General features: G+C 59.6%; 4 protein-coding genes across 5 annotated transcripts; 2 read left to right on the top strand and 2 right to left on the bottom strand.

Annotated features, from left to right (window-relative positions):
- Positions 1–400: 400 nt before the first annotated feature.
- Positions 401–2,101, bottom strand: NDUFB10 (NADH:ubiquinone oxidoreductase subunit B10). Its single transcript, XM_040574404.1, has 4 exons — positions 1,883–2,101; positions 1,462–1,600; positions 966–1,105; positions 401–605 (listed from the first exon to the last, which is right to left on the bottom strand). The coding sequence occupies exons 1-4, from the start codon at positions 2,028–2,030 to the stop codon at positions 508–510; spliced, it is 525 nt and encodes a 174-aa protein (XP_040430338.1). The 5' UTR covers positions 2,031–2,101; the 3' UTR covers positions 401–507.
- Positions 2,080–11,457, top strand: RPL3L (ribosomal protein L3 like). 2 transcript variants are annotated; one of them, XM_040574400.1, is made up of 10 exons: positions 2,080–2,137; positions 3,732–3,924; positions 4,527–4,695; positions 5,579–5,714; positions 6,709–6,895; positions 7,429–7,589; positions 7,852–7,953; positions 8,592–8,687; positions 9,193–9,312; positions 10,816–11,457. In XM_040574400.1, exons 1-10 carry the CDS (start codon positions 2,120–2,122, stop codon positions 10,870–10,872), a joined length of 1,239 nt encoding a protein of 412 aa, XP_040430334.1. In that variant the 5' UTR covers positions 2,080–2,119; the 3' UTR covers positions 10,873–11,457. The 2 variants fall into 2 exon arrangements, with proteins under 2 accessions (XP_040430334.1, XP_040430335.1); XM_040574401.1 differs by lacking the exon at positions 2,080–2,137 and adding an exon at positions 2,210–3,119.
- On the bottom strand, positions 11,452–20,441 carry LOC121078651 (testis-expressed protein 2-like). The gene is made up of 14 exons (XM_040575039.1): positions 20,362–20,441; positions 19,619–20,013; positions 17,139–17,279; positions 15,501–16,381; positions 15,185–15,385; positions 14,797–15,100; positions 14,302–14,519; positions 13,950–14,096; positions 13,730–13,829; positions 13,428–13,560; positions 13,185–13,322; positions 12,772–12,984; positions 12,553–12,673; positions 11,452–12,094 (listed from the first exon to the last, which is right to left on the bottom strand). Exons 1-14 carry the CDS (start codon positions 20,439–20,441, stop codon positions 11,969–11,971), a joined length of 3,198 nt encoding a protein of 1,065 aa, XP_040430973.1. The 3' UTR covers positions 11,452–11,968.
- Positions 20,394–23,153, top strand: MSRB1 (methionine sulfoxide reductase B1). The gene is made up of 4 exons (XM_040574397.1): positions 20,394–20,494; positions 20,868–21,010; positions 21,114–21,228; positions 21,829–23,153. Exons 1-4 carry the CDS (start codon positions 20,440–20,442, stop codon positions 21,858–21,860), a joined length of 345 nt encoding a protein of 114 aa, XP_040430331.1. The 5' UTR covers positions 20,394–20,439; the 3' UTR covers positions 21,861–23,153.
- The last annotated feature ends 1,473 nt before the right edge of the window (positions 23,154–24,626 follow it).

The raw sequence follows: 24,626 nt of genomic DNA, 5'->3' as shown, positions 1-24,626 counted from the left end.
TCTGCTGGGGATTTGAGTAGGCTTAAGTGGACTTTCTGTGGACTGGAATCGAAACATCTGTTGAATGAAATTGAATGTTACATTACACTAATCCTTGTTAATTATGTATTAATCCTAAATAGGGTCTAGAACCAGCTCTGAAGATGAAGGAATGTAACAGGCCTTTATACTGTCCTTCCACAGCACAATTTTCACTCTGAGGGAGGTCCCTACGAGGGCTGGGTAGAGCAGAACTGTGTCGCTTCATGGCAGCAGGGGAAGGGTCTGGCAGGGAAATGCTGGGTAACAGCTGGGGTGCCCATAGCCAGGGGCTGACCTGAGCGTGGCAGCAACCAATTAAGAGATGAATGCAGACCTGGAAATAGCTTTGCAAAGAATGAGACTAGTTGTAGGGCACATGTCTGGGTTGTACATTTATTGTAGAGGTCAATAGCATCACAGTTCAAAGACGCAACACAGTATTCAATGAGCACCAAGGAGGAGGTGCTAACCATTCTGTACCCAGAGCTAAGATGCGTTTGCTTGTGCCTTCCTCTCCTCGATCATCCTGTGCTTCTGCTTCATCAGGCATGTCCTGGCATTTCCATGGACACCGAGATCACCATCTAGAAAGAGATAATCAAGTGAAGGTCTGAAGCGTGTTCCTCACCTGTAAGGAACTAAGCTCCATGTGAATGCCTGGCACTTGAGCATCAGGGCAGTGAAAGCTGCAGTGCAGAGGCAGATGCACGCAGACCTGATGGCTTTGGCAGCAGCAGGAGTGGCAAACTACTCTGTGCTGCGCTTATTTAATGTCGCTGCCCAGGCCTAGTGGCTCCAGCACAGCTAAGCACCAAGCCCAGCCCTGCAGCATTTACCAAGAGGGAGTTTTTATCGCAAAGATTCCAAGCATGAATCTTGGTTCTGAACCTTTCCTCAGTGTCACAGCCCCACAGCAGGTGTGCGCGGGCTGGTGCCATACTCACATCTGTCCTGGTAGGCCTTGGTGACCTGTGTGAGCTGCTCCATCTCTTTGGCACAGTTCTGAAACTGGTTTGGACCTTCCCTCTGCTTGCATGCACCGAGCCTTTCCCGGACTATCTCCACAATTTGCTGGTCCACCATCCTGCGCAGGAGATGAGTATGAATGCAACCATAGCCAAATGGTCACAAGAGCTGAGCAAAGGTGTGATGATACCAGGTGGAAGTTCAGCTCTGGGTTTTTACAGTGTCCTGCATTGGCTCTGCAGGAGAACATCTGATGCCACCCTGCCCAGCCTAAGCAAGGTGCAGGGGACAGCAGAACTATGAACACCAATGTTCTGTAAGAAGGCGGGTGTGATTTAAGTGTACTAGGAAAACATTCAATGCCCCAAAATCCACTAAAATGGATTTTGGGTGAGTGAATTCCAGCCAGCCACTGCAGTCCCTGGGGCTGCCAGAGCGCTGTGGCTACCCAGCAGAGGCACCCCAGTGCCGTACCTGTCCCTCCTCCACTGCGCTTCAGCCTCGAAGAAGCAGAGGTGGTCGCCCTCCATGCACTCGCTCAGGTCGGGCACGCGGGGAAACTTCTGGTGGTAGTAGTAGAATTTGTTCTTGGCCTGACGGCTCTCGATCCACTCTGCGACGGCAGCGGGCAACGGCAGGGGTCAGGCACCCCCGTCCCAGCGTGCCCCCGTGTGTGTCTGTCTGTACCTCGGTGTGTCCGTCCCAGTGCCACCGTCCCCGTGCAGCCGTCCCAACGCCCGTGCCGTGCCCTTGCCTGTGCCCCCCCCCGTGTCGCGGCACCTCCGGTGCCCCCCGAGGCCCCCCTCCATCCCTGCCCCGTGCTCCCGGCCCTTTGCCCCAGGCCCCCTCAGCCCCGTCCCCGCTCCCGGGGCGGCCCGGCCCGGCCCGGCCGTACCGCGCACGAAGGTAACGGGCGCGTCGACGACATAGCTGAAGACGGCCTGGAAGAAGGTGACCGGGTTGGGCACCGCCGTCGTCCTGTCCGCCACGGGCGTGCGGGGCGGCGGCTCCGTGTACACGTCGCGGTCCCGGCCCTCCGCCATGGTGCCGCGGGCGGCGGGGACGCGCACAAAATGGCGGCGCCCTACACAGCGCCGGCGGACGGCGGCGGTCGGAGGGCGCCGCTCTGCGCATGCTCCGCCCGAGCCCGGTGCGTGCTGGGAGTTGTAGTCTCATCGGGGCTCGGGCGGGTGGGCGTGCTGCTGAAATGGCGGCTTGTTGTGGGGCGTTTTAGCCAGCTGGGGCAGCTCGGCTGGGATGGGAGATGGCCCTGTCTCTCCACTGGGCGTCTTCGTGCCGGGCCTGAGGTCACAGCCCTCAGCCTGGAGCGGCTGGGTTCACACTGTCAGCAGTGCCTGATGCTGTGAGCATCCTTGGTGCTGTGGCACTGGCTGGCTCGTTCACCCCTGAGCCTGCCACATGCAGTGTTGGCTTCACCTCCAAGCAGAATCACCAAGTCTTTATTGTCTATGCTGATGCATTTATTATTATTATTATTATTATTTTTAATCTGTCCCTATCCAAGAGCAGCCTGCTCAATGCACCAAATCTGGCTACTGGCTGTGCCCCGAGGGAGCTTTCCCAGCTTTGACTGAGTTGTGTCGTGGCTGGGAACCATTGTGATCGATTCCATTCACGTTCAAGTTGTTTAGGAGGGTGAGCAGTAAACTGAGACACCAGCAATTGACCTTTACCACATCCCAACTGTTAGAGTCAAACCTGCCAGCTTTGCTGAGTATGAAATGAATATAGCACCGAATGAAGCTAGTGGCTAAATTTGTGTCTTCAGACTGATAAACATCCCAAGTATTAGGCAGGGGAGGCACTTAGCGATAGCCTCTTCCCGCTGCTGACTTGGGCTGAAGACATCCCATGGTTTGTAAAGCTCGGCACGGCTACCTTTGGGATTGCATGGAGAGGGACAGCGAACAGGGCTGGGTTATTGGTTAAGTTAGCACAGCTGAAGTAGGGCTGGACCCAGCATAACTCCACTTGGGCTGGAAAATAAACTTGGTGGAAAGTGCAGCCAGGTACTGGAACTGGGCTCAGCAAGAAGGGAGCTGCAGCAGGCTAAGATCTAACTCCTCAGTGCTTGGAGTGACCCCCTAGCTTCCTGCCTTGATGCCAGTGCTGTAAGAATTTGTCCATGTCTCTCTAAAGTGCTGTTGCTTTTCTCTGTCTGGCACAACATGACCTTGGGATTGGGGTTTATGTATTTAGCTCTTCTAATTTGGTTTTCAAGGTAAATATTTAACCTGTGCATGTTATTGCTGATTCCTTTGGGCATCCTTTCTGGTTTCTTCGGATTGTTAGCTGTGCCTGTTCAGTGCCGTTTGCCTTGATGACACAAAGCATTGAACATGCCCCTGTGAATTGTGAGCAGGCCCTTTTGGTGCTTCTGAATATAAAATTAATAATTATAATTAACATCACAGTAGAGAAGACCTATTAAAGAACATACTTCTTGAAAGTCCTCAAGCAGAAAGGGGAGGTTAAGTTTTCAGTTAGTTTGCATCATTTGTCCAGAATCTTACTGATTTCTTTGATGCACGTGCTGGAAGCTTAAAGAGAAGCCCATGCTACTGCAAGTTATTTTTCTCAAGTTGGAAAGAAGGAAAAGCCCCAAATCCTTCCAGTGCTCACTTATGTTAAAGGGGAGATTTTCCATTGTTCTTTGGGCTTGGTTCCTTTGATGTCTTCCGGGGCAGAGTGAGGCTGATCGTCTTTGTTCTTCCTCTCCACAGTCCCACCGCAAGTTCTCTGCTCCCAGGCATGGCCACCTGGGCTTCCTCCCCCACAAGAGAAGCCGCCGCCACCGAGGGAAGGTGAAGACGTGGCCTAAGGATGATCCCAGCAAACCGGTCCACCTGACAGCTTTCCTGGGCTACAAAGCTGGCATGACGCATACCCTGCGGGAGGTGCACAGGCCCGGGCTCAGTAAGGCTTGGCTGAAGGAGGGGGGTCACATCCCGGAGGAGAGGGCATGGGCTTGTTGGTGGAAAGGCTGCTCATGGAAATAGGTGGCAGAGCACATAGCTTGTAGCCTATCTCCTGTAATGCTGTCCAGATCTTTGATGGCCAAAGGCCATAAAGGAGGTTCTGGGGAAGTCCCCACGCTAGTATGGTGGCTGGCGGTTTGTTGGACCCTGCTGGCAGAAGGACCCTGCAGACTAATTACCTGACAGATCCTGGGCACTGTGGAGCACCTTGATGGGGAGGTTTATAATGTTACTTTGTGGTATGCCCCTGGGATGGGAGCCAAACTTCAGGGCATCCAGCGTACTGCTCCCACCAACCTGGAGAAGATGTTAAAAGTGTGCTGGGCCGTAGGATCTAACCTAGTGGGTGCCTGGTGGTTGAACCTGTGTGGCCCTACTGTGGGGGCTTGTGGTGCTGGGAGACTGGAAGGGCTGAGGCTGGCCTTTAGACTGGAGTGTGATCTTGCCCTCAGCATATTCCTTGCTGAGTGGGCCACAGGGACAGGCCACGGATGGCTCTCAGGTGATGATCTGATTCCATTTCCCTTTGCTATCCCGCAGAGGTCTCCAAGAGGGAGGAGGTGGAGGCCGTGACCATCATTGAGACCCCCCCGATGGTGGTGGTGGGAGTCGTGGGATATGTAGAAACACCAAAGGGCTTGAGGAATTTCAAGACTGTTTTTGCTGAGCACATCAGCGATGAGTGCAGACGGCGTTTCTACAAGAACTGGTATGTGCCTCCCTGGCTGCGGTGGGTCACTGGGGTCCCCTGCACGTGGGGAGTCCCTTGCAGGCCTTTCCCCCAGGCTCTCTGTGGTGCCTAGCCATTGCAGACAGCTCAGCTACCGGCAGCTGGCTCTGGGGTGGAGTGAAACAACTATTCAGTCATGCACAGAGATACTGCAAACAGCTTGATGCTAGGAATCAGCATATGCATATGTAAATTTATTTTAGTAGTTGAACTATGTTAGCACTCTCCATGATATCATACGCAGTGTGTGCTGCAGGTCCGTTTCTCTTTGTGTAGGTTGGAACCATCTACTCCCCATTAAACTGGAATGTTTGAGCTTAGGTACCAAGCGAAGGGAGTAAAAACAGATTTTTCAGGGGGAATATCGATGCAGAATGTGACCCCTGTCCCTTGTAAACAGCAACACCGCAAATCCCACACTGGCAGAGAGGAAAATGGAAACACGAAATTTCATAACCATAGGAATCGTGTCTCCTGCAAAAGCGCCTGTTGGCCGTCAGATCCACCCACCACATGCCTCCGATCCCTGGTGGAGGCTGTTCTCCTTTCTCCACTAAGCTCCGATTTTGCGCTTGTATTTTGATGGCACTGAGCCAGTCAGTGGGAGACAACTGGATTCTTCATGCAGAAAGGTCTGAATTACCAGCCCTTTTTGCAGCTCATTACTCGCTTTCCTCTTCCCACCTCGGAGCCCCCTCTCATGGGGCAGGCAGCCAGGTATGGTGCAGGTACCCGCAGGTACCTGGTGCCTCCAGGAAGGTGCCTGGTGAGGTGATCTGTTCCTGTGCTGGTCTGTCTGCAGGGCACGGTGAAGAAACGCTTCACTGTTCAGCTCGATAGCTATTAAACACTTCTGTCGTAGGCACAAGAGCAAGAAGAAGGCTTTCACCAAGTACTGCAAAAAATGGCAGGATGAGGATGGCAAAAAACAGCTGGAGAAGGATTTTACAGCTATGAAAAAGTACTGCAAGGTCATTCGTGTCATTGTGCACACGCAGGTCAGAGCCTTACCCAGGGCAGTGGGCGAGGGGGCCTTGGGGTCTTCCTCAGAGTGTGGTTAGGGGCTGGGAGCCTGGAGCATGGGGGTGTCCTGGTGGGGTCACAGGAGACTGAGCAGCCACAGGCTGGTCAAAGGGTGTGGGACGGAGCATGCAGACGGTGGGGGGTGCTGGCTGACCTTTCCAGCTACCTCCTGACACCAGCCCCGTCCGTGTGAGCCAGGCTCAGCACAGCTCCCTGCCCAGAGATCAACGCAGGGTGAGCCCTGTGTCAGCAGTGGACCTCAGGCCTCATGATCACCTCAAATTAGCAACTGGTGTCAAGTGCTGGGGAAAAAAATAACCCACTGGCAGACACAGTTTTGCCAGATGCAGATTGCTGGATACACAGGGCCCATTTTCATACTGATCCCTGGAGTTAACAACTGCATCGGAGCCTGAGGCAGAGCTAAGCTGGCTTCATTTCTCTTGTGGCTGGTGCAGCCTTCAGAGAAAGTCCCACTGTGGGAATTTGGTGGAGGCTTTGCACAGGGAACTGGGACTGGGAGGGAGCGAGGGCACCTTGTGGCTGAAACTAGAAGTAATCGCTCAGTCTGGAAGCGGAGAGGGAGCATGACCAAAGGAGAGGGACTGACTCTGTTGCTTGTAGTGCAGAGCTGCATCCTGGCACGATGTTCAGCCCCAGATGTGTTCTGGTGATGGACACCTGTGGGGCATTTACCATGAGGGTGAGCTGGGGCTGGCTGGCCCCTGGACTAGCTGGCAAGAATGGGAGCAATTTAGCTTAAGAACAAGGTATGGGCTCCAAAAGATTCCAGATACCTGGGCTTGCAGACCCAGGTCCCTGACTGTCATAAAAGAGGTGGACAGTGTGATGGGGAGCTGGCCCCTGCTCACCCCCTGCACCTCTCACAGGTGGTGGGTGTTGCAGCCCTGCATGCGTGCTCACAGGGTGAGGGGCAACATTTTGCCCTAATGCACTGTTTTAACACAGATGAAGCTGCTCCCCCTGCGGCAGAAGAAGGCCCATGTGATGGAGATCCAGCTGAATGGTGGGACAGTGGCTGACAAGGTTGACTGGGTCCGTGAGAGGCTGGAGAAGCAGGTCTCCGTGCACAGCGTCTTCAGCCAGAATGAGATGATTGATGTCATTGGCGTGACCAAGGGGCATGGGATGAAAGGTACGGAGTAGGGGGACCCTTGTCGGGGGCTTGGCTCTGTCCTTCTCAGCTGATGCTGCCCATAAGGGAATGTTGGGGGCAGTGGAGTGTGAGCCACGCTGAGAATCCACCAACTTTTTGCAGAATTTGTAGCAAAGAGCCTCTTTACCTCAGCCATCATGTGCAGAGCTTGATGTCCTTTATGTCATATCGGTCATGCTGTCTGCCATGCCCAGAGCCCTCCCAGGCGGCTCAGGGGTGTCGCAGGGATGTAAAGGCATCGCACTTCTCACCAGCCCCACGTGTGCAGAGATGTGGGTGTTTGTGTGTGTGTGGATGTGCTCCACAGGAACATATCACAGTGATCAGATTCATGGGAAGTGAGAACAGTTCCATGCTCTGGGCCCTCGCTGTGGTGGCAGCTCTTGGTCTCCTTCCAACGCGGTGTCTTCTGAGAACCTCAGAAGGATGAAGAGGCTCTCTCCCCCCCTCGCATCTCCCCCCCTCGCATCTCCCCCCAGTGCTCAGGCGCCAGCCCTAAATCTCAATTGCAGGGGTGACGAGCCGATGGCACTCCAAGAAGCTCCCCAGGAAGACACACAAGGGCTTGCGTAAAGTTGCCTGCATCGGAGCCTGGCACCCAGCCCGGGTTGGCTACTCCATTGCTCGTGCTGGCCAGAAGGGCTACCACCACCGCACGGAGCTCAACAAGAAGGTATGGCCCAGCACCACTGCGCCTTCCTGCCTTCCTCCTGTGCTGCCTCCATCCTTTGCACAGTGGCCTCAGTTCCCTCGAGCTCCTCTGATGTTTCCATAGCGATCTGCAGGGCTGTCATTCCGCACGTCTCTGCAGGTGCTTGTTTCCTGCTCAAGAGGCACATCACAGGGGGACACATCTCAGTGACAAGCATGTTGTTCCTGCCATGTACATCAGTGTGGGGCCAGGAAAGTCACCGTCTCCATTTCCTTTCTTTTAGATTTACCGCATTGGCCATGGGATCCATGTGGAAGATGGCAAAGTGGTGAAGAACAATGCCTCAACGAACTACGATGTCACAGAAAAGACCATTACACCTCTGGTAAGGGGTGACAGAGCTGTGATGGCCTGATGTTACCCCACAGCAAGTGGCCCTGGCTGCAGCAATCTGGGCCAGGGAAGTAATTCTTTGACTGGACACAGTTGCATAGGAAATTATTTGAATTCCACTGAAGGAAATGCAGTAATTCCCTTTCTCTTGTTCTGGACATGGAAAAATATCTCTATGAGCATTTTTTAGGCCCACCATTTCACTTCCAGCTGATACCCTGGGCAGGAACTGAGACCATTGCTTAAAAAAAAGAACAGTACAAATGACATTTAAAAAATATACTCAACGGAGAAATGTTTGTTATTTGGTTAAAAAAATTCCCTTTAAAAAATCCCTTTTACATGTAAAATCTGCTAACTCAGGAGTCTGTCCAGCTCTGCTCTCTCTTTACCCACATCCTCCAGCAGGGTTCCTGCTTCCCCAACAATTACTGGGTGCTGCTTGGCTGAGATCATGCAGTCAGTGTGGCTCTGGTGATGCTGGGCAGGTGTCCTGAAGGGTGCAGAGCATCGTTAGCTGGAAGGACTGTCGGTCACTACCCTCTGCTTCCCTAGAAAATGTCACCAGTTTGTCACGCCTGCTCCCACCCAGCTCTGCTGCCTGCCAACCCTCTCTGCCTCTCCCCACAGGGCGGCTTTCCCCACTATGGGGAGGTCAACAACGACTTCCTCATGCTGAAGGGCTGCGTCGTGGGCACCAAGAAGCGTGTGCTCACCCTCCGGAAGGTGAGAGCGCAGCTGGTGCTGGGGAGGGACTGGCCGTAGCTCTCCACTAACAGATTCAGCACAGGGAGAACGCCGCTGCCCCAGGTGCTGGCAGGGAGATCGGTCAGGTCCTGATGCTGGGGAGCAGCGGGCATGTGGCACATGAGCACGGTGCTCAGTGAGAGCATTTGCAGCTAGGCTGATAGTGGCAGTGTGCAGGCAAATGTAGATGTGCTCTCTCTGGAGACAGAACCTGCGAGCCTTTGAGGTGGTGGGCCTGTGGGCGAAAACCTTGACCATGAGCAGATTGTGAGGAAATGAAAGAGCAGGCTCATTCAGGGCTGCCCTACAAGCCAAGGCATCACCTGCCAGCTGAGCGCCAGGGTGTTCCTCTGAGAAAGCAGATTTTCGTGGAGATAGTTATCTAATGGATGCACCTAGGATATTTCAACCCTGCTTCTGTCAGAGCAGATATCCAGATTTTCTGTAAATGTAAGCCTGATGCGTTGTGACTTCTCCCTTTCAGTCCCTTCTGGTGCATACCAGCCGGCGGGCTCAGGAAGCCATTGAACTCAAATTCATTGATACCACGTCCAAGTTTGGCCATGGCTGCTTCCAGACAGCTCAGGAGAAGCGGGCTTTCATGGTGAGTTACGCTTTGCACCGGGCCACGCTTGCAGCTGGGGCTAAAGCAACCGATTGAGTCCAGCCAAGCATCTGCTTCTAGATATAACAGCGGCCAAACGAGTGATCAGGACCATCTCGCATAAAAGACAGGCATGAATTCAACTCACACAGCAGATACTATGCTAAGGAAGAACACGATGGTCATGTGAGTGATCCAAGACAAGGCAGCTAGCAAATAATATACCACCATATGGCCAAACAGCTTCCATTCACCATGGGATGTTTTAAACAAGCAGTTACCTTGGCAGGCACTGTGCTGGACATATGGTCCCTTTCACCCGTAATTGTGCACTTCTTTGATTTGTTTGGAATGATTTATAACTTTAATGTTCTTAAGAGGAAAAGGTTGAGTCAAATTCAGCCACAAACTTGTGATTTTTCTGTCAGGAAGCTCCCAAAAAGGCCAAGCAGGATATTTTTCTCAAACCCAGGGCAGAAAAAAAAATCATCTAAATAAATCCAAAACAAATGGAGCTTCTTGAATAGTTCTGCAGCCTACACCAGGCTGGTGCCTAAGTCTGAGTGAGAAATGGAGGAAGTGCTTGGTGAGCTGGGCCTTCAGCTAGCAGCAAGGAACACAACTGCCTACATTCCCTGCCTGCCAGCCAGAAATCCCCTGTGAAACTAGCTAAGCCTCCTTAGCCCCCGGAAGGGGGATTGGTTATGCAGTGTCTTTGCAGGGCTCTTTTAGAGGTTAAGCCGTTTTCCTTTAGCTCAGCGTCAGGAGCTTGCTCTGCAGCGAGAGCGACGTGCGTGTCCTGCTTGTCTGCTGCTCTAAGTCCTGAGTAACCGTGGCAGGGACTTTAGGGACGGGCCATGGCTTTACCTGCTTGTGGAGGCTTTATTAGCCGTTTTCTCCATGGGGTGAGAGGTTCCCCCACATACAACGTGCTAAAACTTCACATTTGGCTAGGAGTATTTTGCCATGGAAGTAATTCTTGCGGCCTGTTCTCTCGGACTTAGTCCAAGAAAACCCCATTTCCTAGCTGGCAGGAACTCCTCAGGCTCGTTGAGCTGGCTGATGAGACTCTGTGCCTCTGGTCGCGGGAGGCCTCGCCTCGTCCAGGGCTCGTACAGCAGCCGGGGAGCTGCTCCCCATGGGGGGCTCCTGGCAGCGTTCGCCAGCACAATTACTGCTCCCCCCGGCATGCCTCGGGTGCAGGCCGGCCTGGCTCAGAGGTTGGTCGCTGCTGCTCTCTGGCAATGTCTGGTCCTGATAAACAAACCCTTTGTGCAAGGACCCTGATGTTCTGCTCCTGATGCCTTCGTGGCTAGGGAGGCCCCAGGGCTTGCTGGTGAATGGCAGCACAGGGCTACCAGATGGGGAGGAGGGACCAGGGCAGCCTTGTGAAGCAGAAAGGGGCCAGAGCTGCAGTTCTGCTCCACACAGCTCACATGCAGCCTTGAAAGCCATCTTTGTGTGTCACTAACAGCGAGACCTCTCCTTTCTGCTCTCTTGTAGGGCCCTCAGAAGAAACACTTGGTGAAAGGGAAGCCAGGTGTGCAAGAAGAGTCATAAGGGCTGCGATACACAAGGCTTCCTAATCGGGCACCTTCAATAAAGGGGTTTCAAACCGTGCCTGTTGCCTGTCTTCCTTCTGGAGGAGTGTCCCGCCTGTGTTCGGTGCCACCTGTGTGCAGCAGCGTGTCCTCGAGGCACCTCGCAGCTGGGGATGGGGCAGGTAACGCTCAGGACAGGCCCGTATGGAGGGGATTAACTGGGACAGCCAAGTGTCTGCTCTGTCCTGTGGATCCTCCCTTTTTGAATGATTTTTTTTCACTGCCTGTGAAAAAAAATCATTCTGCCAATCTGCCATCTTCACCTGAACCACGGTGAAGGGCTCTCCTTCCTCTTCCAGAGCAGAGCAGGTACCAAACAGCATTTCTGCCCAGTTGCTGCTGGGAGCACGGGGCCTCCCTGCTACCTGCCTCTGCCCAGCCTCACTGCCCAGCTCTCCCCTGACCATCTCTCGCGTGCACACCCCAGCACTTCTCCTGCCAAGCTGGAAGCACGATCCATGGCTTTCTCTCTCCAGGAACCCCACATGTGGCATCCATCCAGCCGTGGGAACGTGTGCGCAATAAGATGGCTGCTAGGTAAGACTGGGCAGTGACGGGTTTATTCAGGTTTTGGACTCGTTTCCCGCCCATGTTTTCCTTGCAGCCCAGCTGCCAGCGGGAAGGGTGTGATGTGTCCTGGAGTTGTGATGCCTTGGGTCAGTGGTGATCACAACTCCTTGACTGTGGAAGCTGTCTTTGCATCCTGCACCCTCTTTGGGAACCAGGCAGGGGAAAACCTGGCCCTCTGCTGGTCTGGAGCTGCCCTCTTGGCCAGAAGGAGTCCTGAGATGCTGGTGGGAGATACATGAAGTTCTTGGGTCTCCAGCAAACCCCTTTCCCCGGGGTCTGGTTCAGCTCCAAACATGTGCTTGCAATATTGAAGGAGGCGGCTCATCCGTGCAGGAGCAGGATGTTGAGGATGAGATGAACCAAGAAGCCCAGACCCCACGGCGTCGCACTGGGTGCTATCAGTGGCCAGGCCCCAGCTAACTCTGCATCCCAGCAAGGTCCCCGAGCCCTGTGCAGTGTCTCTGCCCTGCCCACGGGGCTGCACCTCAGAGCCTCCTCTCTCCCTTGGCCAGTAGGTCCCTGGGCAGCTCCCCAGCGGGTGGCTGAGGATCCAGGCCGGAGTTCATGATGGGAATGATGAGATCATCCATGTTAGGCATCACCAAAATTTTCTGTAAAGAGGAATCCAGAAAAACAAGAAAGTGGTTTTAAGTTCCACTACCTGAGTGCTGATGCTCTGGCCTGGAAGTGGCCGTGGCAGGAGCCACAGGAGCTTGGGGCAGAGATCAGGGCTGAGCACAGGGCCTGGGTTCCCATCCCCTCAGCAGCAGTGACCATGCCTGGCCCTAGAGAATTACCAGCTCCGGATATCTCTGGGTAGGAACAAGCAGGAGCAGTTTATCTTTGGGCAGCTCACCTGTATGGAGGGCTTCAGGAGTGGTTGTGGCAGAGGGCAGTGACAAGTGCCTTGAGGATATTCAAAGGGGTACTCTCTAGGGGCATTTGGGTACCTGAACATCTATGGGGAACCTTCTGTTCTTTGACCAGAGATCTCAAAGGTGAGAAGCAGAAAATAAACCAGCAGGGTTTGCTCAGCCCTTTAACAAACCCAGCCCTTTGGGACAGGCACCTGAAATTCATGCTGCAGCTTCTTCTCGATCCACTCGGTGACATGGAGGAACGTCACCTCCCGCTCACCCAGCTTGGGGCGCACCTTCAGCTCCAGCTGGGGTGGGACACGGAAGCTGTACCTGCGAGGGGAGAGGACAGCAGCAGAAAGCATCAAGCATCACGTCCCATGCACGTGGCACAGCTTGTGGACCCCCCCGGGAGGAAGGAGGGCAGGTACCAGACACGGTCTGTCGGCGGCGGGGGCACGTTCACGGCCAAGGTGCCCACCAGCTCCTGCACCTCCACCGTCAGCAGCAGCGGCGTGTTGGAAACTTCCTCGATCTTCTTTTTGATGAACTCATTTTCGGTGGCCTTCTGGAAGTACTTGGACTTGGCGATCTTATCCACAAAGCGCAGGATCTTCCGGCCTGTGCTGTTCCCACTGACGTGGCTAAAGTAAGGGTGGGCTTAAAGTAAGCCACAGGGTGAGACCCGGAACCGTGCTGGGGCCCGGCACCCCCCGCCACCTGCCACCAGCACCCCCCAGGGGTGGGACACCCTTGCCAAGGGCTGCCACGAAGCACCAGGGCCCCTGCCTGTGCCTCCCCCAGCACCTCCCTTTCTGCCCAGCGGCCCCGAGCAGCCCCTCACCCCTCGGTGCCGGGTGGGGGCACCCGCTCTCCCAGGGCTCCTGCGGGCTCTGCAGCAGCGATGTCCTCCTCGTCGGAGGAGCCGGCGCTGGACGACTCCGCGTCGCTGTCTGCCAGCAGGATCAGCCGAGGCCTGGCCCTGTGAGCCCCGGGCTGCATCAGTGGGTGCCCTGGCACCAGCACCCTCTCGCCTCACTCAGGTGGGAGGATGCGGATGCCGCCCAGCCATGCACGGTCACCTTACCCCTCTCCTCCTGCCTCCGCCGGGCCGCTGTCCTCTGCAGCACCCTCCTTCCCCAGCTTGCAGAGGTTCATCTTCGTCTCAAGGGTCATCTGCAAGGAGCCGCTGTAGGTGACCTCCATGTCCACCCAGAGCCCTGCTGGGGAGGGAAGGGGCGAGCCCCTGTCAATGCCACAGGGGCTGAGGGCTGCTCACGTGCCCACCGAAACCTCCCTGCTTTGGGGACGGGGCTGGCACCTCAGTAACAGCTGCTGTGGAGCCAGCCCTGGCATCCCTGCCGCTCTGCGAGGCTGCAGGGTTCGTACCTCGGTCGTTGATGGTGGGCTTGGAGGTGCTGAGGATGGAGGGGATGGACGTGCCCATGTCCAACTCTGTCAGCGTCAGCTCGTTCATGAAATATGGGAGCTGATGGAGGGAAACCACACGGGGATCGTCACCACAGCCTGGCACCCACCGTCGGGACAGGACGGGGCGCTCCTTGGTGCTGCCATCCCCCGTGACACCGGGGCCGTTCCTGTTTCTCACCTTGATCTTGCTTAACTTCTTCTGGATCTTGCTGGCCACCTGCTCGGCCCAGTACCGCTCCCGGAGGAAGTCCCAGAAGATGCGCCCCACCAGCGCGTTCACCCAGGCCGTGCACCCCTCGCCGCGCCCGGCCGCGTCCTCGCCGAGCTGCGGATGGGGAGAAGCCACGAGTGCCTGGAGCAGGGTGGGACCTGCAGGCTGGGGCTCTGCTCCCCAGCACCGCGGCTCGGCCGCTCAAACCGTGGTGCTGGGAGGGAGGAGATGAACAACAGGACCGGGAGGCACCAGCGCCTGTGCTTCATCGCCTCCGCTCAGCCTGGCCAGCTCCGAGGGCTGGATCTGCCCCACTCACCTTCACGAGCACGGGGCTGCTCAGCACGCTGTGAGGGGGGCTCTGCTCCGGGCTGCCCCCCGCCTCTGCCGGCACGAATCGGGCCATGTAGGTGCTGTAATCCAGAAAAATCTTCTGTCGGACATTTCCAGCCAGGTCCTTGGGTCTGATGGCAGAGGGGATGTCCTCGGTGCTCCCTCCACTGCTGCTGGCAGCGCTCTGTGGAGCTGGTCCCATCCCTGGGGACAAGGGGACGTGACCGGGCTGGCTGCAGCGAGGGGTGACATGGTGCCCAGCCACAATGCACGCACGGTGACGTGCCACCCACCCTCTGCCAGAGAAAGGGGATCCTCCAAGCTCCCCCTGCTGCTGCACAAACTCTAGGCTGCTGAGCCCTGTCCCAGCTCCTCCACCTCCCTCCCCGCTCCCAGCTGCCTACCCAGAGCCTGTCCTCCTGCAATGGGGCAGCTCCTAGCCCTGGATCGGTCCCGGTGCGGAGCAGTGGCCGCATCTCACCTGGCCTGGCTTCACCGCGGCTGCTGCTCGGGGTCCCGTGGCAGGCTCGCAGGAGGTGCTGGTACCACTCCTCCTTCTCCCTCCCCGTCCGTCCGAAGAGGTACAGGCACCTTTCCCTGCAGTCCCCCGGGACTTCCTGGATGGGCACCTGCGGCTTCTTCGTCCCTTCGTCCCCCTGCAGCTCTGTGCCATGTTCATCACTGCTCCTGTGCTCCGTGTCTGCGCGATCCGGGAAGAGGATGCAGATGGGGTATTTCTTGTTCCACAGCCGCTTTCGGGCTAGGCAGGGGGGGCAGAGGAAGACCTGCGACACCAAGAGTGACCGTGAGGCGCTGGGGATCCCTGCGAGGGGAGAGCCCCCCAGTCCCAAGAGCAGCTCCGCAGTCACCTTGGCATCGGTCATGTTGTAGCAGCGATGGCTGATGAAGGTGGCATCGAGGATTTCCTCCGCAAAGGTGGCCCGGCGCGGGATGTTGTTCTTGGGGTAGGAGAGCTTGAGGGTGGCCCCATCCAGAGTGGCCAGCACCGAGTGCGTGAGCGATGGGTGGTAGAGCTCGGGGTCGTAGACGTGCAGCTGGTTCAGCCAGCCCTGGAGGGGAGAGGATCTGGCTGCTCCGTGGTGCTGTGCAGGTTTGGGCAGCCCCAGCACTCAGCTCCTAGCACCCAGCCCCAGCACCCAGTGCCCGTGGCTGTCCCTCTCCTACCTGGAGGCCATGGGCTCCCCGCGGGCCCCCCGGGAGCAGCTCAGGGCGCAGGCGGCCCCGCGGCGGCGGAGGCTTCAGCAGGAGGAGCAGGATGGCGAGGAAGCCCAGCAGCAGCCCGCAGGTGAGCCCCAGGCAGAGGCCGGCGGCGTAGGGCGGCAGCGGCAGGACCAAGTAGCCGTAGGCGAGGAGCGCGACGCAGGCCAGGGCCCTGCCCGGCACCGAGCCCCCCGGGCGGGCTGCTGGCGGCTGCTCCGGGTGCTCGGCCTCCTGCTGCACGACCTCCACCACCTGGATGACGTCCCCGTAGGAGCAGATCTCGTAGCGGCAGTTCAGGCTGGGCTCCCAGGGGCTCCAGTCCCGCACCCGGCGGCCCCCAGTCCCTCGGCCCCCCGGCTCCCCTCGCCCGGGGCTGCCCCCTGCCTTCCCCCGTGCCGTGGGGCTGCTCTCCTCGGCCATGAGCCGGCTCAGCCGGCTGAGGGGCTCCTGCACGGCCTCCGACAGCCTCCTCTTGGTGTCCTCCAGCCTGGCCTCCCGCAGCCGGAGCAGGGCGGCGCGGCTCTCCGACGGGGAGACGCTGGGCGAGGACGGGGCCGTGCGGGACTTGGCCAGGCTCAGCCGTGGCTGCGGCCCCCGTGGGATGTCGGCCAGGAGCATCCCCGCGGGCTGGGGCGAAGGGAGAGGCTTCGTGTCCCCGTCCATGGGGAAAACGATCCCGCAGCCGTCCCGGCCGCCGCTGTCCTCCCTGGTGCTGGCGGGATGAGACTTCGTCCCATCGGCGTCCCTGTGCCAAGGAGAGCCTGGGGATGGTGCCAGGGCTGGGGAGGCGTCCGCTGCTGCCACAGCCTGCTCTGCCATCGCACGCATCGCCGGCGGTGCCGGTGCTGCCGAGGGAATGGGAGGGAGCAGCTCAGCCTGGCGCCACGTCGGGGCACAGCGACAGACGCGGGGCTGCCTGAACCCCTGAGCATGTGCGTGGTGTCAGGAGGAAGGATGGCAGCTGCAGGCCAGGCTCTCAGGACCATCGTGGGGCTGAGCCCAGCACCCAGAGCATGGGGCTGAGCACAGGGAGCTCGTCCTCCGCCCCCACCCCTCCTCTCACAGCGTCCCCACGGCAGGAGCGGCGCTGAGCAGGTCCCGGCTGCAGGTGGGTGCTGCCCCTCGGGCTGCCTCGTGCCTGGGATGAGCCTCACCCGGGATCTTCAAAGCACTTTCCTACCACGAATTAATTACAGGCTGCGTCGCAGCTGCCTCCAGCTCCATTTATGTAATCTCATGCTTTGCGGCTTTTGCTTTGCTTCTGATTTACACGCGCCAACTGTTAACCCCAAATAATCTGGGGGGATGCCCCGGGCTGGGGGGGAAGGGAGAGATCACAGCAGGTCCTGGGGCTGGCAGCCCACGGGGAGCGGTGCTGGGGAGCACCTTCCCTCGCCTGCAGCGATGCTCAGGCAGGATCTGCCCCTCTCAAGGGCGCGCTCCTCGCATTTACTCGGCAAACCCAGCACCAGGCTGGCACCACCCAGGGCTCCGGCACCCCCAACGCACCCGGAGCCTGGTGGCTCAGTGCCACAGCTGTCCCCAGTGCCACAGCTGTCCCCAGTGCTGTCCGTGGCCCCCCCCAGCCATGGCCGTGCCTACCAGAAAGCCCCAGTGCTGATCCGTGGCCCCGTTGGCTCAGGGGCTCAGCAGCTCCCCTGCGCGTGGCACGGGCTCGGTGCTCCGCTGCGCCGTGCCTGGCGTTTTGGTTACCTCTGCTCCGGTATTCCTGGGTTTTAAAAGCTAAAAAAAAAAAAAAAAAAAAGGGAAAAGAAAAAGTCTGTTTCCTGAGAGACCATTAGCAGAGTGGAAGACTGAGATAATAATAGCCTGGGTTTATATGGGAGTTTTCATCTGGCAGGGACACCAAGTACAGCGGGGGCTACGTGTACGCTGCTGAGATGCAGCCACCTCTGGGGAGCGTGGGTGGCCGGGGGGGTGCGGAGCGGGGGACAGACCCTGCTGGGTCCCACAGCGGGGCCACCAGCACCCTGAGACAGAGCAGTGGGGGCTCCGTGCGGGGCAGCCCCGGTGAAGGTCTCGGTGATGGTTTAGGGCTCAGAAAGCAAATATTGAGCCTGGAGGTGTCTCTGGAGACAGCTTCGGAGTCTTCTAATTTCTCTCTTTCTGGCTCAGGTGCAGGATCCTGACTTGACGTGGTGCAGAAGGAGACACAAGCACAGCCTGGACAGGGCGGTGTCCCCGAGCACCTCCCCATTGAACACCCCCTTCGCACGCACAAGGCAGCAAAAGTGTTCCTGCCGTGCTTCGCTGCCCGGCGCTGGCTCACGCCAACGAATGATACCTACACCCTCCCAGGTGGGCCATTGCCAAAATGGTGTTTGCTTTTGATGTAAAAACAAGGAGAGTTAATTGAAAAATTAATCTCCAGCAGCCCTCTGCAGCTAATGAGAGCTGCCGGTGGCTGCTGGAGGCGGGCTGGCACCGCTAGCGGGGATTGTGGCAGAGCTCTGCCTCCTCTCAGAGAGGTTTTTATCACCCAGCCAAACAAGTTGGAAATCCCTCGTCTAATTATCTTCACAACATACCGCTACAGAAACCAAATTGCTGTGGTTACGAGTGCTGTAGCTGGAGAGCTCCCTGCATTATCCTGTGATTAAGGAGCGCAGGGCTTTGAAGAAAGTCTCACTGCAACCTAAGGACATAAATTTTCTGCGTACTGCCATCTGACAAACGCAGACTGCTTCTAGGCAAAAACCGAGAGCTTTTAGTGCAGGCACGGCTTCACCTCCTGAAAAGGCTTCGGCTAGCAGAACAGGGGCTGGGTGGGTGATGCTGCCGCCACGCAGGGTCCCGGGGGCTGCTGCGGCTGCTCCCGGAGCCTGCCTGCTTTAGGCTGGCTGAAAACCTGCGCCTGGAACGCGTACGTGGTGCTGCAGCCTGCTTGGAGCCCTCCCCGGTGCCCCACTCGTTTGGTCTCAGTGGATCAGGAGAGGCACCTTCACGACCGCACGGCGCCCGCTCCCCGCACAGCACCACGGAGCGTCCTCGGCTCCCCGCCGCCCCAGCCCCAGGCTCGTCCTCCCTGCGCCTGCCACGAGCCATCAATCCCCTGGGCTCGAGCGGGAGCGCGGCTGAGCCCGCGACGCACGCCTGACCTAATTTAAAACGGCAGCATCCAGAGGGCAGGAGCAGTGGCCCGGCGCGGGGGGCTCCACGTGCCGGGCAGCTGCAGCCCCCCCGACAGCAGCCCCGGGGCTCTGCTCCGGGCCGAGGGACGTGGACGTGTCGCCGTCAGGAGGGACCGGAGCCCCTCTAAGCGCTCTGCTCCGGGCCTCGGGGCTCCTGCAGCTCCGTGGGACGGTCACCCACGTTTGCCTGAAGGGCCCCAGCTTTTTTCGCTCTTGCACCGAGGAGGGCGCAATCTGAGCGAGAGCCCGCAGACTGCATCATCCCGGAGTCCTCAGGTGAAGCGAGTGGGAAAGAGCCTCGTGGTGGTGCCTGGTGCTCCTGTAGGAAAGCTCATCGCCCCCCCCCGGGCCTGCCAAGGAGCCGGCTGGCTCCTGCTGCCTGCGGTTCACCTTCACAGCAAAGCTGTTACCTTGCAGCACGCCGGGCCGCTGCCGCCTCCTCCTCCGGGAGCCCCCGCGCTCCACGTACCCCACGGGGGGACACAGCTCACATCCCACACCACTTCCCCACGCCAACCCCACAGACCCAGGCCCAGCAGGGACGGTCCCCACAGGGGCTGCTGGAACCTGGGTGTCCCTTTGTCCCCCGCTCTTGGGGTGGCGGGACGGACCACCGTCCCCGCTGAGCCTGCAGCCCACAGCGACCCCCACTTTCTGCCCCGTGGTGCCCGCAGCGTGTCCCGCACCCCTCCCGCAGCGTGCAGGGCTCCCCGGGGGTGCCTGTTCCCCTGTCCCCCTGTCCCCCCGTCCCCCTGACCCCCCGTCCCCTCCGCTCTGGCCCGAGCCCTCCCCGGAGCCGCTCGCCGAGCCCCAGCCCACGGGGGAGCCCCCAGCCCCGTGCCGATCGCCGCCCGGCCTCCAGCACCGCTCCGGGCACCGGGGCTGCCCCCGGCCGCTCCCTGCGGGGCCCCGCTCCCGCAGCGCCCGTACCTGGCCCGGACTGCCGGGAAGGGTCGGTCCTGGGGCCGGGGGGCCGGGCTGGTGCCGGTACCGGGGGAGATCGGGGCCGGTGCCGGGGGAGGGGGCGGGCGGGGGGCAGCGCCGGTGCCGGTACCGAAGGGCTGATGCCGGTGGCGGTGCCGGTGCCGGAGGTGAGGGCTCGGCTGTGGTCCCGGTGCGGGGTCTGGGTGCCCGGTGCGGGGCCGGAGCTCGCCCCGCTCCCGCCGCCGGGGCCGGAGCATCCGCAGGACCGCGCCGGGCCCCGCTCCGCCCCGCCGAGCTCCGCCCCGGGGCCGGTCTCGGGGCCGGCTCCGTTCCGCTCAGCCGGCCCCGGTGCGGCGCCGGCGGTGCGAGGGGGGTGGGGGGGCACAGCCGGGACCCCCGTCCTGAGCCCGCACCGGGGCCGGTGCGGGCGGTGCCGCGGAGCCCCGGCAGGAGCCGCCCCCTCCCCTCTCCCGGGCCTTCGCGGCCCCGGGGAGGGGGGGGGGGGGCGGGCACCGGGGGTCGGGCCCGGGAGCACACGGGGGGGGGAACGGGGCCGGGCCCGCAGCACCGGAGCGGCCCCAAAACACCCCAGCACCGCGGGACGGGGCGGGGGGAGCGGCGGGGACCGGGGGAGATCCCTCGGTGGGACCCCCCCCCCCGGTGGCCCCGGGGCTCCGCGGCGGCTGCAGCGGCACGGGGCGGGCGGAGGGGGGGGGGCCTGGGGGGGGGGCGGGACAAGTGGGCGGGGCGTCAGGGGGCGTGGCAGGTGGGCGTGGTACGGGGAGGGGGGCGTGGTCAGTGGGCGGGGCGGCGGCGGGGGCTCCGCCATGTCGTTCTGCGCCTTCCTGGGGGGCGAGGCGTTCCGCGACCACTTCGAGCCGGGTGAGCGCGGCCGGGGGCGACCCGGGGGGCCGGGGGGGGAGGCCGGAGGGGTCGGGGGAGCCGCTTGTAAAGGGGATCGGGGGGGGGGGGGGGGGTGTGCAGCGCGTCCGGGGGGCTCCATCCTGCGGGGCTGGGCTGGGGGCGAGCCCCGGGGGGCCGGGGAGGTCCCGCTTCGGGTCGGGGGGAGGTTGGAGGGTCCGGGGGCGCTGGGCCGGGGGCGAGCCCAAAGCTCCCTCTCGGTGCCCGGCCCTGTGCTGTCGGCTGCGCCAAGGGGTAGAGCCCGAGTGCGCGGGTGTCCCGGGGCAGCTGCCGCGGCCCCGGGGCTGCTCGGGGGTCTCAGCGCTGAGCACCCCCCTGCCATCCCCCCCCCCAGGCATCTACGCCTGCGCCCGGTGCGGCTACGAGCTGTTCTCCAGCCGCACCAAGTACGAGCACTCCTCGCCCTGGCCGGCCTTCACCGAGACCATCCACGAGGACAGCGTGGCCAAGCGCAAGGAGCGCCCGGGGGCCTTCAAGGTGACGGTTCCGAAACTCTCGGGAAGGGGCAAAAAAAGCCCGTTTCTCATAGCAGGGCCCGTGCTGATGAAGGCCCCTTGTGACCCCCTCCTTGTGTTGCCAGGTGTCCTGTGGCAAGTGCGGCAACGGGCTGGGCCATGAGTTCCTCAATGACGGGCCCAAGAGGGGGCAGTCCCGTTTCTGAATATTCAGCAGCTCGCTGAAATTTATCCCGAAAGGTAAGGGCTGCGCCTCACCGGGCTGGCTCCGACCTCGTGGTTATTTGGGGGCCGCTGCCAGCCTGGCTGCACGGTGAGGGATGTGGTAAGCCCACAGCCACCCAGGCCCCCAGCAAATCCCACACGCCTCAGCCTGGTCTGTGGGTGGCTCTGTGGGGGCTCTGGGGGCTCTCTGACCTTGCACGGTGGAACGTGGGGCGTGCTGGAGGTGCCCCAGGTCCCCGTGTGTCAGGGGAGCAGCTGAACCGTGGAGGCATTCTGCTGGCGGTGCAGAGCCAGGGCAGGATGGCGCTGAGTTTGCTGGCTCGCTCCCCACAGTAGTCACGTGTGAGGTCTGAACGTTGCCTCTACTTTATGGTAGGGGAAGGCCAGTTCTTTCTCCTGGGGTTATTGTGTAGTTTGCTTCCCCAATGTCAGAAAAAGGCTTTGGGAGGCTGTGTCTGACCTCGGGGCAGCACCCCAGCCGTGTCTTGCTGTTCTGATTGTCCGACTGCGATGCTCGTGAAGCACGAGCTGTGTGTAGCAAAGTAACTATAAACTGGGCTGGGGGGTCTGGAGCAAGACACATGGGCCCTGATTTCTTTCCACCCCCTCTTCCAGGCAAAGCAGACAAGGACCCAAAGGAGAAGTAAGCGAGCTGCTCTACACGACATGCTGCTGGGGGCTGATCCTGTGTTCACATCTTGGGGTGCACTGGGAGCAAAAGGCCCCCCGACAAAGCTCCTGGTTCCCCCAGGCCGGCTCCATGCTCCAAGACATTTCCATTCTGGGTGCTGGGAGGGAGCTGGGAGGGGAGGGGGGGCTGCGGCGGCACTGCACTTGCCGGGGGCCGGGTTGCATGACCCGTGCCTGAGGTTATTTTGCACAGATTGAGCTGAAGGCTGCAGCTCTTCGTTTTACCTTCCCTTTCCCCCTCCCCGACCATCCCTTCCCCCAGACATCCCTGCCTCTGCCAGCAGCTGCCGCTGAGTCCTTTCTGCTTTGCCCACCGCAGCAGCACGTGTGCCTGCAGCCCTGCCTCTGCTGGGCGCTGGGGCAGTTCTGCTGGTGACCGGCAGAGCCGGGGCTGCCTCAGCGCCGTGGCCAAGATGGGCAGGCTCTGCCTTGCCACCGCTGCCACCCAGAGCCGCTCCGCTGACATCTCGGGGGGGCGGCGCTGGATTAGCGGGGAGCAGAGCCTGGGTTAATCTCTGGTGCTATTCTGGGCTGGGATCATGGTATGAATTGCCCTCTGTAAACCCTTCCAGGATGCTGGGGCAAGGATGTTCTGATGACCCTGCTGGACAACACCCAGGTGTTTCACCCCTTGACCCACCTTGCAGGCAGCAGAGGTGGTTCTGCATTTGCTGTGTCCTCTGGGCCTGGCTCTGGCTCTGCCTCGCAGCAGACCTATTATTACTGTGTTGTAACCCTCGCGGTGTTAACGGTTCCTCCTTGCTTTACGCTGCTGTAAGGGAGGCCAGAACCAGGCTCACCGACTGCACCTTGCACAACTCAGGCTTTAGGAGTCACGTTCGCGTTCTCTCTGCACTTAGAAGGGCTCTGACACTGATCTCTCCTTAATTCAGGGTCTGATTCGTGGCCTTCCCTCACTGTCCCACTTTGCTCACTGCCCAGAAACCAAATCCTCCTCTTTGGAATCGGTACAGCAGGGTTTCTGGGCATGGCAAACCTTTGACCCGTGGGTCCGGTGGTGTAACTGGTGCAGCACGTGAGCGGGGTGGTGCAGCCACGCTGCAGCGTTATGGTTCGGCTGCGCTCAGGGCTCTTTGGGGGCTTTTCTCCATGTGCTTTTGCCTCCTCAGGCCTCCTGGGCTAGAGGGAGCGGCACCGGCCACAAGTGCACTGTGCCAGCTCGTTCCCTGGAGCTCACTGCTCATCTTGTACCTCTTTGAACGCTGAAAATAAACCATTGATTCACTGTGTCAGAAAAATAGCCTTCTTATTTTGTCTTTTAAAAGCATTTCTGCTGGTGCCTGGGGAGCCCACCGTAGGCTTCCTCTCCGGGGGATTTCTTGGTGGTGGTCCCAAGGATGGGGAGGCGCCGGGTAAGGCAGGCTCGGGACACGAAGCACGGACACGTGGGCAGAGCTTGGCCCCTCTGGAAGCCTGGCCAGTGACCTGGGAGTGGGTTGCCCCCGGTGTCCCAGGGGTGCAGGGCTGGTGGCCGAGGTGCAGCACGGAGCAGCCGGGCGCCCGGCCTGCTGGGGGGTCCGCAGCCGGGGTGGTCCCCCTGAGGCTGGGGTGGGTTTGTGTCTTACCCTGGGTTTTGGATGGGAGGATGCGGATGCATTGGAAGTCTTTGGGCTTTGTGAGGGTCAAAACTTTAACCAGGGAAGGCTTTCTTTATCCTTAAATCATCATTTCAGCTCAACTGCAGGCGCTTTTAGGCTGTTTCAGTGTGTTCTTGGTAAATCATGGCCTCTGGCAGGGCGTTCTGGGAAGAAGGGACGAGTTTTAGCAGTGTCTCAGCAGTTTCCCTGTAAGAAGCCATATGTGAGGCTGGAAGCCACAGTTGGTGATGGCAGCTCTGCTGTCCCCTGCTCCCCAAAGGTCTCTTCATCCCGGCTTCATGGAGGCTGAAGGCTGAGCTGGCTTTTGCTGGACCCCTTGGCCCCCCCGGTGCTGCCTCCTGCCCGGTTGTCCCCAGGCGGACCCAGCACCTGACCGGCTCCGTTACGTTAATTGCTAATGAGATCCCGGCACGAGCTCCAAGCCGCTTTTCAGCTAATTAATCCCCCCGATCCGCTGCTATGCCTCCAGCCCGGTGCCCCCGAGCGAGGCCCGGAGGCCGGGGCAGGGCTGGGGCCTTCTCCCAGCGCCCAGGTGCCACCGGGAGGGGACGGGGGGGACATCCCCCTGCAGTTCGGATTGCCTGCAGTTCGGATTGCCTGCAGTTCGGATTGCCTGCAGTTCGGATTGCCTGCAGTTCGGGCCGCGGCCGCGGGAGGGTGCCCGCGGTGTTCCCAAGCCTCTGCTAAAGGCTGGCTCCTCGCCCGGCGGCTTCCCCCGGGGCCTCCCCCAGGGCGCGGGGCACGAGCAGGGGGCAGGCAGCGGCGCGTTCCCCTCGAGCGGGGAGGAGGAAAACCGCCCTGAGCCAAAAGGGGAAAAAAAGTGGGGGGGGAGGAAAAAAGAAGGGGAAAGGGAAGACAATGGGAAAAAGGGGAAAAAAGGGGAAAAAAGAAAAATGGGGAAAAAGGGGGGGAAAAGAAAGAAAAAAGGGAAAAAAAAAAGGGGAAAAAAGGAAAAAAGGGGAAAAGGGGAAAAAAGGAAAAAAGGAAAAAAAAAAAAGGAAAAAAAAAAAAAAAAAAAAAAAAAAAAAAAAGGGGAAAAAAAGGGAAAAAAAGGGGAAAAAGGGGAAAAAAAGGAAAAAAAAAAAAAAGGGGAAAAAAAAGGAA

The sequence above is a fragment of the Cygnus olor genome, chromosome 15 (genome assembly GCF_009769625.2).
Source record: "Cygnus olor isolate bCygOlo1 chromosome 15, bCygOlo1.pri.v2, whole genome shotgun sequence".
Taxonomy (NCBI): Eukaryota; Metazoa; Chordata; class Aves; order Anseriformes; family Anatidae; genus Cygnus; species Cygnus olor.
Note: the sequence above shows the minus strand (reverse complement) of the source record. Positions and strands in the feature narration are given on the sequence as shown.